Source organism: Meriones unguiculatus, chromosome 5 (assembly GCF_030254825.1).
Source record: "Meriones unguiculatus strain TT.TT164.6M chromosome 5, Bangor_MerUng_6.1, whole genome shotgun sequence".
In the NCBI taxonomy this organism is placed as follows: domain Eukaryota; kingdom Metazoa; phylum Chordata; class Mammalia; order Rodentia; family Muridae; genus Meriones; species Meriones unguiculatus.
In genome coordinates this window covers 12,646,435-12,659,658 of record NC_083353.1, presented here as the reverse complement: position 1 = coordinate 12,659,658, position 13,224 = coordinate 12,646,435, and the positions used below count along the sequence as shown (strand labels likewise).

The window sequence follows — 13,224 nt, the reverse complement described above, 5'->3', positions numbered from 1 at the left end:
CAAGTTGTGTGCTCCTTCCTGACCCGGACCTGAAAGCTTCCGGCCTCAACACCTGAGGGGCATCTTCAGTGTACCTTTGACGTCATGGCTTTCTCTACGCCCACTTACTGCTTCTCCCCCTCCTCCCCTCCACCCTGAAAATTCCAGTCTAGTTTTAATCTTTGAGTTTAAAGATTTTATCACAGCACTACTCCCTCACCTTCACTTAATAGTAGGTGACTGCTGAGCACATGTTGCAGGTTGAGGCTATGGGTGAGCCACGGTGACACAGTTGAAGGATGCTCATGCTTGAGTCCTCCTGTGAGCAGTCAGCCCTGGACACTGTGACCATTCCGAGGCAAATGTGTGCGGGAGTACGTGTGTGTGTGTGTGTGTGTGTGTGTGTAAAACCCATGTTGGGAACAGATAGGCTACTAGAGACCTGAAGAACGAGGAGGGGCATTTTAGGTTGATAATTGAGCAGTTTTTCTGGCAAGAGGAGCAAGCACAACAAAGAATACTACACATTCAGGGAACAGGCAGAAACCCTCTTTGCTAAAGAATAACAAAGTTAAGATGGTCTAGCTAGGCCTGGAGCTGCAGACAGAGTGTGAAATGTCTTCCACAGGCTCTTAAGTTTGAACATTCACTTCCCAACTGGTGGTGGTGTTTCAGAAGGCTGTGGAAGTTTGACAAGGCAGTGCCTCATTGGAGGAAGTGAATCACTAGAGGTAGGCCTTGAGGTTTTGTAGTCTGCACTACTTCCTGTCTTCTATTTCCTGACTGCCCAGTTACCTCAAGCTCTTGCTGCTATGCCTTCATCACCAAGTCTTAGCCTCCAAGCCTTTACCTCCATCCCCTCTCTGCCATGACAGATTGTACAACCCCAAACTGTAAGCCAAACTAACCCGTCTTCTCCAGTATTGCTCCTAGTCAGGCATTTTTCATGATGATGAGAAAATTACAGTACACTGAGCTCTGACCATCAGGTGTCTTGCATGCTACATTAGAGTTTCTCCTTTGTCTCATGACTTGTGGGAAGTCAAGACTTTAGAGTGTTGGGTAGAGGTAACGATGGAGAGTTTGGGAAAACTACAGACTGGGGTATGTGTGAGAATTGTCACTGGGGAGACACGAGCCAGTGTCTGAGAATTATATGTGTGGTTGAAGGGTTCCCAGCAGACACCATTCATACCATCTAGTGACAGTTTAGATTTTGGGCTGATGGTAAAGAGACAAAACTGCGATGAAGCCAAGGTTCTGAGTTGGGCCACTGGATGAAGTTGCTGTACTAGGCCTGAGACTGTTGGGAAGACCCAAGGGGAGCTGAGCCCTGTGCCATTGCCTGGGAGGAAACTGGCGGGCAACCTGGCTGCTGCAGAATGCACACATGTACATTGGTTCTAGAGGATGGAGCCTGCTAGACTACAGGGCTTGCTTGCCCTCCAGCTGGGAATGCATCAACCCACCTCTACTCTCTCTGGTTCCTGTCCACTTTGATCTCCAGATTTGCTCTCTGTGGGTTACTCAGCAAGAGGGTAATGATTTGCAAATTCTGTGTGGAAATCTTTGCATTTAATCCACACCTTCACAGAGCAGATGGAAAGCGGGACAGAATGCAGATGGTAGGGGTCACTTGGATTCAGGTGTGTATCCCAGTTCTGCGATGTCTCTAGAAATAATTTTTTACTTCTTTGAATTATCTTCACCTGTAACCATCTCTTTCACAAAGGTTAATGAAGATGCAAAAGCACCACAGAGATTTGCTCTCTTAGCCACTCACTAAATGTCTAGTCTTAACTTTTTTTTTTCTACAATTCACTACTTTGCAGAGGTCATAAGAAATCCTTAACTTTTTTCTGTTTTTTTTTTTTTAACTTTTTAAATTAAAATATTCTGAACTGTTTTTCCTGCATGGTTTGCCTCCTCAGTCATCATCCACAGGACTCTACCAAGTCATAGAAATACGCAGGCACAAAGCCCATCTCCTACTTTGTGGAAAGGGACAGAGCCTGGGAGAGTGACCTCCTGGCGTGTCCACTTTGGACTTGATAACTCTTTACCAGCTCACCTTTCAATAGGAATTGACTCCCTGAGCTGAGGGGAGTCCAGAGACCCCCAGCTTTGCAATATGACCATTACTGATGGAGGCAGAGGAACTTGAGTGTCTTCTGGAAGGGGCTGAGGGAGGAATTAAGGGACTTGTGGCAGTTAGATCCCTTGAGGGAATGAGGGAGATTCAAGTTTATGTTGCTTGTTGGTGACCAAACCTTGAAGGTCCCATCCTTCACAGCCATCACCTCCCAAATACAAACCCCTTCTTCAGGAATGGGGAAATGCTAAGTGGCAGGGTCACTCAGAATCTTCATTTGACCCTCAGATTTTGGAGTTTGGTGAGGTCTGAGGAACTCACTGGAAGAGATGAGTTCCTTGGGATTCTCAGGTTTTCTCTCCTGTTTTCCCATCAACACACAGTTGACCCTGGAAGCCATGAAGAAAGCTGTGTGGCCCAGAAAAAGTGGCATTGAAGAAACAGAAGGTAGGTAAATGTCAAAAGTAAGTAGAAGAGAAGTGAGAAGTGTGTGTGTGTGTGTGTGTGTGTGTGTGTGTGTGTGTGTGTTTATGCTTCTGTGTATAACTTGGGGTGGAAAGAGGGTTTTCTGTTCCCAGGCACTAGGTCTCATAGTGTCTGTATGTCCAGGACCTAGCACAGCATGTGTTTTTTTCATTTTGTTTAGACCAGGACTTCATACACGCAAGGAAATGCTGTTACTGTGGTATTCACCAATTATACTGCAACTTTGTCCTTCCTAAGGCACTGCTTGCTGAATTAATGACCAGTGTGAGCACTCTACCCTGACAGCCAGCCATCCCGACCTCTTACCTTTGCGGCTTTGGCATTCCTAATAGTGATGAGTTGCTGGGCGATGACAGATAAGACTTCAATGTCAATTCGATTGAATTCATCGAAGCAGCACCAGGCCCCCGACTGTGCCAAGCCACTGAAGAAGCGCCCCATCATCTGCAATGCAAGCAAGGCTGTTTAGCTTCTCTGCATCGTCTCCCCTAATGTTTACAACCTCAAGCAAAGACACTACAGGAAGCAGGGAGGCCATGCTGTTGCCAATGGTACCCTCTTGATAAGCACCGCCTATCAAGAGCAAGCACATTTTCACAAGAGGGCATGTCTTTTTGCTTTCCTAAATGGTTTGAATCTGATTTTTCTCTTTAATAAAATGACAACCTGGAGCATATGTCCTTGGGGAATCGTTATTCATAAGTTCCACTTAGCTCTGGTGAATATTTACAGGTTCTCAAAAACAAAACAAACAAAAAAAAAACACAACAGATGGAAGGGACAAACCTGAGGGTTTTGAAGAAGCCCCGGGGAGTTTCACTGGCGGGAGCGCCCACTGTCTCTGAATGGCGCCCTCTGTGGCAGGCAGTGCCTGAGAACTGAGCAGAGGCACTGCTGTACTGGGGGGGGGGGATGTTTTAATTTACTTGTCTTTTTTTTTATTTAAAAAGGTTTATTTTTATTTCACGTTTGAGAATGTTGTCTGCATGTATATATGTGTATCATGTCCATGAAGCCAGAAGAAGGTGTTGGATCCCCTGGAACTGAAGTTACAGTTCTGAGCCACCACGTAACCGCCAGGAACTGAACCTGGAAGTTGCACAAGCTTCCAGTGCTCTTAACTGCAGAGCTGAGCCACCTTTCCTGCTGATTTATTCTATAGCAGAAGCCTAATGGGGCGGGGCAAGGAAAGCAGAGACAGGAAAGAAAGAGGATTCCAGATCTCTCGATTCATTCACTGATACTCAGTAATAATAAAAGATGGTTCTATTCAGGAGTGAAAACAACTGAAATATGAACACTTAGAAGGAAAATCCTCAGCTGTCATTTGACAAGGTGCACTGGTTGCTCCACATCCAGTCCTCAAAGAGCCCAGCCCACACTCTGGGAAACAAGCTCCCCACATGGACAACTTAGTCCTCTAGTCCCTCGCATGAACCAACAAGCCAACCAGAAGGCATTTGGGTGGAGAATAACATTCAGAAAAAGAAAAAATAAAATAAGATGAATGAACCACCCTGCAGGAAATGAAGATCATTTAGGAGATGGACAAGCATTTGAAATAATTACAGTGGAATCCTCAGAGAGATTTGGAAGAAATTTGTTCTAAAATACAATAAGAAGCTTGACAGAGCTTGATCTTGAAAATTGATAATACTATTGCCAATATTAGAAAAATTAAACATGTTAAAAAAAACAGAATGAGTAAAACTCAAGCTGGCATTACGGAGCAAGGAACTTTCTCCTTAGCATCTGCCCATCTTCTGGGGTACATGAAAACTTCCAAGCAATACTAATGTGTGGGCAATTTAACAGAAACATGAAAGAATTCTTGATATAAGTTCTTTGCTAAAACATGTCTCCTATACATGGTTTATACAAAGTACATGCCTCTACAAAGGACCCTCTAGTTCTGCCACTCTTGGCTGAGGACCGTAGGAGTTTGAAATTCAGCCCCCACATGGGCTGTTTTATCAGTCCCAGGAGATGTTAAGATCAGCCTGGCCTCAGATAGGTGTATGTTTTGTGCGGTTGTCTGCAGAGGCCAGAAGAGGGCATAGGATCCCCTGGAGCTGGATTTATAAGTGTTTGTGAACTTCCCCACATGGATTCTTGGAACTGAATTGAGTCTTCTGCAAGAGTAGCATACACTCTTAACTACTGAGCCAGTTCCCCAGCCCCCTTTCAATGTAAGTGAAGAGGGCAAAGTTCAGAAACCAGAGGTAGGCAGGAACGCATGCATAATCAGACATGATTGCATTTATTCCTTTTCCCAACAGGGGAGAGCACACTTGGTGAAGAGAGCTCTGTGAGCCCTGAGGGAACCATGGTAGTTGTGGGATGCAAGGCAAGCTCACTGTAGGGTTAGGTTTGGCCCAGATTTCAGCAAAGGCTCAATACACACACACACACACACACACACACACACACACAATATTGAAAGATTCCTTGATTTTTAAACATTTATTATTCTAGTTTATGTGCATGGTTGTTTTGCCTGCATATTATGTCTGTGCAACATGTGTGAGTCTAATACCTACAGAGGCCAGAAGAAGCTGTCAGATCTCCTGAAACTGGAGTTACAAACGGTTGTGAGCCACCACGTGGGTGATGAAAATTGAACCTGTGTCCTCTGGAAAAGCAGCCAGTACTCTTACTCCCTGAGCCATTTCATGTATGTGCACATGTGCCTCTCTGTATGCACACATGTGTGTGCAAGTGCCTGAGAAGGCCAGACGAGGGCTCTGGACCCCTAGAGCTAGAGTTACAGATGATTGTGAGCGGGCCAATGTGGCTGCTGTGTACTGAACGCAGGTCCTCTGCAAGAGCAGCAAGCACTCTTAACTGCTGAGCCATCTCCTGCCCTGTATAGCAACAAATTGCCATAAGCTGGCTGGCTCCAGCTTATATATATATATATATATATATATATATATACATAATGTTACAATTCTAGAGGCTAGAAATCAGAAATCAAGGTGTTGACAAACCATGCTTACCCAGAAAAATATCTTCCTTACCCGTATTTTCAGGCAATCCTTACCATTTCATAGCTTGCATTGCATCCAATCTCTGCTTCTAGGGTGTCTTTTCACAGTTTTTTCTTTTATTTATGTTCCTTCTTAGAAGGGTGTCTGTCACTGGATTAGGTACGTTCCGTTTTACCATTATCTTATGGATTGGTAAAGATTCTATCCCTAAACCAGGTAGCCGGATGTTAGGTCTTGACTCTCTTTTGAATAATAAGCCACAAAGTGTTGAAAGGGGTGTTGGTAGAGAGCAGGGGCAATTCTGCGATGCACTGCATGATAACAGCCATCTAGATAGCAGGCCAAGGGACAGCCTGACTGAAGCTTTCCTGAAGATGCAGCAGTGACTGGGCTAGCTGGGAGAAGGGACTGTTCAGTCATGTTGTGGTGTAGATGGAGTGCTTATGTCTCTTGTCATAAACAACTACAGTATGTTTTCCTTGTCTTACTCCATCATGGGCATTCAGTGTCTTGATGTTTATAGTTTGTGAAATTGTGGTCAACTGGAGAGGCAAAGAGAATCAAATAACTCATTTACTTTAATAAAAACTCTCTGGGAGATTCATACACACCCAAGTTTTGAAAACACAGTAATAGAGGAGGTAAAGATGATGCTTGGAATTCTCTCCTTTATAGGGCAGGGCATGTATTTTGCTGCATTAATTCTTGTCTAAGGGTCTAACATGCCCTCAAATCCTGCAAACAGCAATCTTAGTGTGAGTATCATATGAGGCACTGACATTTTATATTCAATTTCCAGAAAAAAGAGACAAGTATTGAATAATATGCAAATGTCATAAACTGTGATAGGAAATGGAAAGTAGTGAGAGACTAAAGAATTAAAAAGTAGGGTTTTATTTGTTTGTGTTTTGTTTTGTTTTGTTTTGTTTTTTGTTTTGTTTTGTTTTTTGTTTTTGGTTATTGGTTTAAAGTTTAAAGCACAAGCCTGAACAATGGCCAGCCAGGTGGAGCTATGTCCAGCCACTTGGGGAGAGGAACTAGCTTTACTGTCTTCTTTTCCTGCCCACTAGAGATACAGTTGCTAGGAAACCAGCCCAGATGGCCAGGCCAGAACTGTTTATGGTCTTGGTGCCTAAAGTAAATCAATCATTTCAAAAGTCAATTTTCCTTACCAATCATGTAACACCAAAGCATGTAATCTGACACTTGTGATTTTTCCCTTTAAGAACCTTGTTCCTCTAGACAGCCCCGCTGCACTCCTCCTCTTCACCAAGGAGGTTGCTGCGACCCAGGCTCAAGCTTGTATTACATAAGCCCTCATGTATTTGCAGCAGAGTTGATTCCTGGTGGACTTTGGGGAGCTCACAAACTGGGCTTAACAGTAGAAAGTTGGAAGACAGTATCTAAAAAATGACTTACTTAATGAACTGATAGTGTTCAAAGTTTCTAACAATAAAGAAATAAACATATATTTTTGTGATTTTAATAGCATCCATCAGAACAATAACAACAACAACAAAATCCAGCAGGGATCCTTGTAAGCCCAAAGGTGTCTTTCAGGGTGTCTATAGGGCCAAAGCATTTTCATGACTGTACTAAAGTGTTATCTCATTTTTACTCAACTATCTGAAAAAAAAATTAAAATATTCTTCTGTTTTCAGAGAGTACATTTCTACAAGAGACTGGATTTTCTTCAGATAATTAAACTAAAATAAGGCTCACCATATTAAATACAAAGGAAAATATGAGAATATAGTTGTCATCTATTTTGTCAATCATCAAAGATTTAAAAAGACATATATAAGCAGCCAGTAAGGATTTTGCCTATGAAGTTATTTTTCAAAAAGTGAATGTTTATGTTAACATTATTAGTATTTTAAGTCAAATAAATATATAACATTATCTGTAGTTTTTAACATATGAAATATCAATGGATACAATTTGTCTTGATCATTTTTAGAGTATAAAGGGGGACCTGACCAGATGTACTGAAAACCTTACCGTTAATTCTTCCTCCTTCCTTGTACTTCATTTTCTTGAATGCTGCTTTGTTGGTATAATGTTCTTCTGGAATGTACACAACTTATCCTTGTTCATTCAAATGCTGATTTCTCTACCCCACTATCTGGTTTCAAGCAGGACATTGCATTGTGATGTTTATTCTAAGCAACTCCTGTCTCAAGTTTGTGTAAACATGCGACCATTTGTTCTCTGTATTTTCAATAAAACAACCAGCCAGTGCTGAGCAATGGAGAGAATAGGGTACGATATCCTGGTCCAGAGGGGAGGAGAAGGAAGTGACTCAGGGGAGTTGGAGAGCAGAGATAGGCAGGAGAGGACTTAGAACCACAAGGAGAGATGAACCGGACCTAAGATATGACTAAAAGCAAGTATAATGTGGGAAATCTGAATGGGAGGAAACTATGCAGGCTTGGAGGTTTAGGATGGAGTAATCATTGCCCAGCATTGTGCTCTAGGTTAATAAATCCTAGTCTCTGGGGGGTGATTTCGGTATACAGCTGGTTTAGGAATAGCCGCTGTTTAACTAAAGGGTAAATAATAAATATTAATATTCAACAACACTGCTTGTATCTTTGGTGGTTTGGAAAATCCATCAGGCCAGTGTTGGTTTCAGTGGTGAGCTACACACTGGCCTTCATACTCCACCCTATTTATCAAAGTCTGTCCACTGCCCATCTTCTCTTGCAAAGTTAGTTTTTGTTCCTAAGTCCTCCCTGTATGCATTCTAGTCTATATTACTTTGTACTCCACTTAACACATGTCTAGATTTTAAGAGATTACTTTATTATTTATTATTATTACATTATTGTTTACTTAGATTTACTTTATTATTTATGTGTGTGTGTCTGTGTGTGTGTGAATAAGCATGCAGTGTCCATGGAAGCATGAAGAGGGCATCCGATATCCTGGAGCCGGAGTTATGTATGGTTATGAACCCACAGATGTGGGTGCTGGGAACGGAACTTGGGTTTTCTGAAGGAGCATCAAACACTCTTAACTGCCTAGCCATCTTCCCAGCCCTATTCCCCAGACATAGACTTTCTTTAATTTTTTTCACCCTTTGACAATTCTCCCTCACACTGACTTTGACCCAGATGACCCATCCCACCACATGTTGACTTGCTCTGTCCATTCACCCTACTTTAGTACCACTTTCTTCTCTGTTCACTGCCACCTCAGTTTCTCCTCACTTTAAGACATGTTGCAAACAGAGAAAGCTGATGAAAATGTTTATGGCAGGCGTTCATATTAAAACTGCAACTGCACCTTGTAGTCCAAACCGTCAGAGCAGTTGAAGACCACACACTGGATGGCAAGGGCTTTTGCTAGGTCTTTGGTGGTCTCTGTTTTCCCAGTGCCAGCAGGACCAGCAGGTGCACCTCCGAGGTCGAGCTGCAAAGCCCCCATGAGGCAAAGATAGCAGCGATCCTGAAGAAACCAAACAATTGTCATCATTTAAGGAAACTGACTTTAGTTACAAAATTATAGGTCTAATTCATTTACTTAATAGCAGTGTGTATAAGCTGGGTGTATTGGCACACATCTGTAATCCCAGCAACTGGGGAGGCAGAGGCAGGAAGATCTCTGTGAATTCGAGACCAATCTGGTCTACAAAGCAAGGCCAGGACAGCCAAAAGAAACACAGAGAAAACCCTGTCTTGAAACAAACAAACAAACAACAAACAAACAAATAAATAAAGTGTATGTGTGTGCTCGCTCATATGTTTTTGGGATGTGCAGGCAGGCATGTGTATGTACGTCAGTGGTCAACAATGATCACACTGTATTTTTTGAGACAGGGTCTCTCTGATTTGGTTAGGCTTGCTGGCCAGTGATCTGCAGGGATCTTCCTGTTTCTGCTTCCCTAACATGGTGATTACAGCACAGGCTCCCATGCCCAGCGTCTTATACGGGCGCTAGGGATCCGAACTCAACTCTTCATGCCTGCATGCATGGTAAACTCTTTCCAGAATGAAACATCTCCCTGGCCCTGAAAAATTCTAACTGAAATATACCCACAGACACGGGTACAAAAATCAAATGATGCAAGTCTTTGCTTTATAAAGATGTAGTGATGATGGAAACGTTCAAGATTGTTCTGTGCCAGCGTGGACCTAAGTGATCAATAACATACCGTGAGAGGAGTGATGACCAGTCTCGGGCATGCTCCCAAATACTCGTAGCCGTAGGTGTACTGAGAGAGTGCCATTCTGGCCACGCAGTTGTCCAGGTCTATATCCCAATAATAGCGCAGCTGTCTCTGCCAGTCAAAGGAGTCGGATGTGGATACCTACAGCAGTGACAGAAATGATGGATGGGTTAGACACATGGAGTTTGCAGACTGCCATGTCATTTTTCCTTCGATGAGACACTTACCTTGGTTTGAACCAGCTCCGTAACTATATCTCTTGCATGCACATCGATGGTAATCAATGCCGTTATGATGTTTCTGTGTAATTTAGGAAGACTGCCTCGTACTAGTGCAGCCAGGGCGTTTAGTCGCTACAAATGAAAGAAGAATTGTGGCAGCAAATTTTCAATCAATGTCGGCTTGCAATATTTATTTTTATTATTAAATTTAAAGTAGATATATGTTAAAACCATAATTAGAAAACTTTATAATTCTGTGACCAAATAAGACAATGTTTATTTAATTCCCATAAGATTTCTATGAAGCATAGACTATCTGGACATCATTTTTGCATTTAAGCAAACTGATGATCAGAGAGGGTCAATAACTGGATGGCTGTCATACCGTTATGAAATAGCAAAACCAGGCCTGAGTGGACATTTGCTTTAGGACAGCCCCAGGACACAGTGAAGTCTCTAGGCTCTACCTAGAAATTTACCAGATATGATGGCACATGCCTTTAACCCAGCATTCAAAGGCACGGGCAGGTGGGTCTCTGTGAGTCTGGGGCTAGCCTGGTCTACGTAAATTTCCAGGTCAGCTTGGTGATACTTCTTATTCATAGGTGTGGTTTTCCACCACTACAAGATTGCAGAGCATTTTAACTAGACCAATAACTAAGTAAATGTAAACAATTCAGCTACTTTTCTTTGTTGTCTGGATTGTGTTTCAACTCTGTTCATTGTTTCCTTTGCTGGGTAAAGCGTTTTAGTTTGTTATAGTCCTATTGCCTGTTTTTGCTTTTGCTGTCAAGCCAGAAAAATCAATGTGAAGGAAAATGTCACAGAACTTTACAGTTTTAGATCATGTGTTTAAATCCTTCCTGAATTTACTTTGGATTGACTTATATGTAGCATAAGATAACAATAAGAAAATACCAAATAATACAATTAAAAGATGGGAAAATGGCTTCAACAGTATTTTCCTAAAGAAGACATACCAATGTCCAACATCTTTATATCTATACTTATATTTATATTTAAATTCATAGATTGGCATATATGATGCTGAATATCTCTAGTCATCAGGTACAGTATTATCAAAACGTTAATGTAAGAAAAACAAAATTATAAGTATTTCAAACACACGCTTTCCTCACTCTTTATCTGAGACATTTCTCTTTTTGTGAAGAGTGACTGCCAAGATTCATGGCTGCACAAGATGCTAAAGGTGTCTTGGTTTGCTTTTCAGCTTGGGGGCAAAGGGTTTATTTCCTCTTACAAGTTACAGCCCATCATCCAGGGCAGCCAGGGCAGGAGCACGGGTGGGAACTGAAGCCCAGGCCAGGGAAGAATGCTGCTTAATGGCTTGCTATCCATTGCTTGCTCAGTTTGCTTTCTTAGGACCACTCGCCCAACGACTGCACCACCTACTATGGACTGATCTGTCCCACATCAACCGTTAATTAAAGAAAATGGCCCCTCTTTCATGCTCACAGGTCAATCTTATAGAGGCAATTTCTCAACTTAAGCTCCCTCTTCCAAGATGCCTCTAGCTCTCCAGTATATGTCAAGTTGACAACAATCAACCAACCAAAGGAAACACACAGACAGTGAGGGTTGAGGGCTTAGCCCCAAATAAGACACTGATAGCACCCTCTCTGAGGCACAAGGGGCATTAATACAAGAGGGAGCAGAAGCCTGCATGAGCCAGAAGACAGGGAGAAGGGCTGTGAAATGTTATATCCAGGACATGGCCCAGCCGTTACATGCTCTCGTAGCAGCTACAGTTGTCTGTGCTGGGCCTGCACAAGACCGGGCCTGCTAATAGGAGGTGCTCATCGGATGTGCCGCTCTTTGCTGAACTACTGGTGACTAATGGAATTTTAGAAGCCTAGTCATTGCCTTCGGAGTGTAACTGGTGGTGAGTATGCCAGGTTGCAGTGGACACTTGCAAACCTGTGGCCACACAAGTGGTCTTGGTTAAAGTCAGCGGGTCACAAAACAAAATAAATAAACATGGGTGTGTGAAAGGGACCTCTAAAGAATATGATGGGGATAAAAACGGTAGTGGAGACATAAAAGAGGGTAGGAGTGAGAATAAATCGATTGTACTAGCACGTGTATGAAACTGTCAAAGAACAAAGAGTAAAAAAACCACAATGTGATGTCACCTCAAACCCATTATCAAAAATAAAAAGATAACTACTAGTTAAAACAAAAATGGAGCTAGGTAAGACCTCTTGTACACTGCGGGCAGAAATATGATGTTGGTACATATGGAGGGTACATGGCATGGGGATTTCTCAAAACAATTAAAAATGGAATAATCAGATAATTGAGTGGCCCCATTTCTGAGCATCCATACTAAAGAATTGAAATCAGAGTCTTAAGAGCATTGTCTGCCACAGTCAGCATGAAGAAATGACCTAAAAACCAGTCAGAGGGTGTGTGGAGAAAGAAAATGTGTCCTGCACACGTAATGGAGTAGCATTTAGCCTGAAAAGGCAGGAAATCCTCTCATAGGTGACAACATGATAAACCGGGTAGTCATTAAGTTAGATAAGAGAGGCCGGTCGCAGAAGTAAGGTGTCTACAGTCTCAAAAGCATACATAAAAGAGCAGCGATTGCCGGGGCTGGGGACCAGGGGGTGGGGGTGAGGGTGGGGGTGAGGGAGGGGAGGGGATGCTGCTGTTCAGCAGACTGCTGTTTGCTGTAGAGTTAGGTCAGATGGATGGCTCTAGAGATCTGCTGCATGACGCTGTGCCTGTTGCTAGAAGCACTGCATTGCACATTTGTAAGCTTGGTTAAACCATTTGTCTATGCCTGTGTGTGAGGTCTTGCATGCATGTGGAAGCCAGGGGAGGGCACAGTGTATCTCCCCCATTGCTTTCTGTTTTATTGCCTCGAGGCAGCACCTCACTGAAACAGAAGCTTGCTGTTTACGCTCAGCTGGCTGGCTGACCAGCAAGCTCCTGGGATCCACTTATCTGTTCCTCACACCTCTGTGGTTTCAGGCCTGCATGACAATGCTGGCTTCCCTTAAGACTTTTCAATAAAAACACAAATTTCTGTGAGGGGCATCCTAGTTGTGATGATTCCCTTTCCATTGCTGTGAGAAAAGGTCATTATCAAGGCAGCTTACGGAGGACGCATCTGTTTGAGCTTGCAGTTCAAGCGATAAGAGCACACAGTGGCGGAGCAGGCATGACTGGGGCAGGAAGCTGACGGCTCTCATCCTCAAACCACAGGCACGAAGCAGAGAGATCACACTCGGAATAGCACGAGGCTTTGAAACCTCAAAG

The 13,224-nt window shown here is 43.0% G+C and overlaps 1 protein-coding gene across 1 annotated transcript in view; it reads right to left on the bottom strand.

Annotated features, from left to right (window-relative positions):
- Positions 1–13,224, bottom strand: part of Dnah6 (dynein axonemal heavy chain 6) — a 198,328-nt gene that overhangs the window by 117,264 nt on the left and 67,840 nt on the right. Inside the window, exons 27-30 of the mRNA XM_060383520.1 lie at positions 9,946–10,071; positions 9,704–9,859; positions 8,836–8,997; positions 2,864–3,001 (exon numbers count right to left, since the gene is read on the bottom strand). Of these exons, the coding sequence (XP_060239503.1) occupies positions 2,864–3,001; positions 8,836–8,997; positions 9,704–9,859; positions 9,946–10,071 (582 nt within the window). The remainder of the gene's footprint in view (positions 1–2,863; positions 3,002–8,835; positions 8,998–9,703; positions 9,860–9,945; positions 10,072–13,224) is intronic.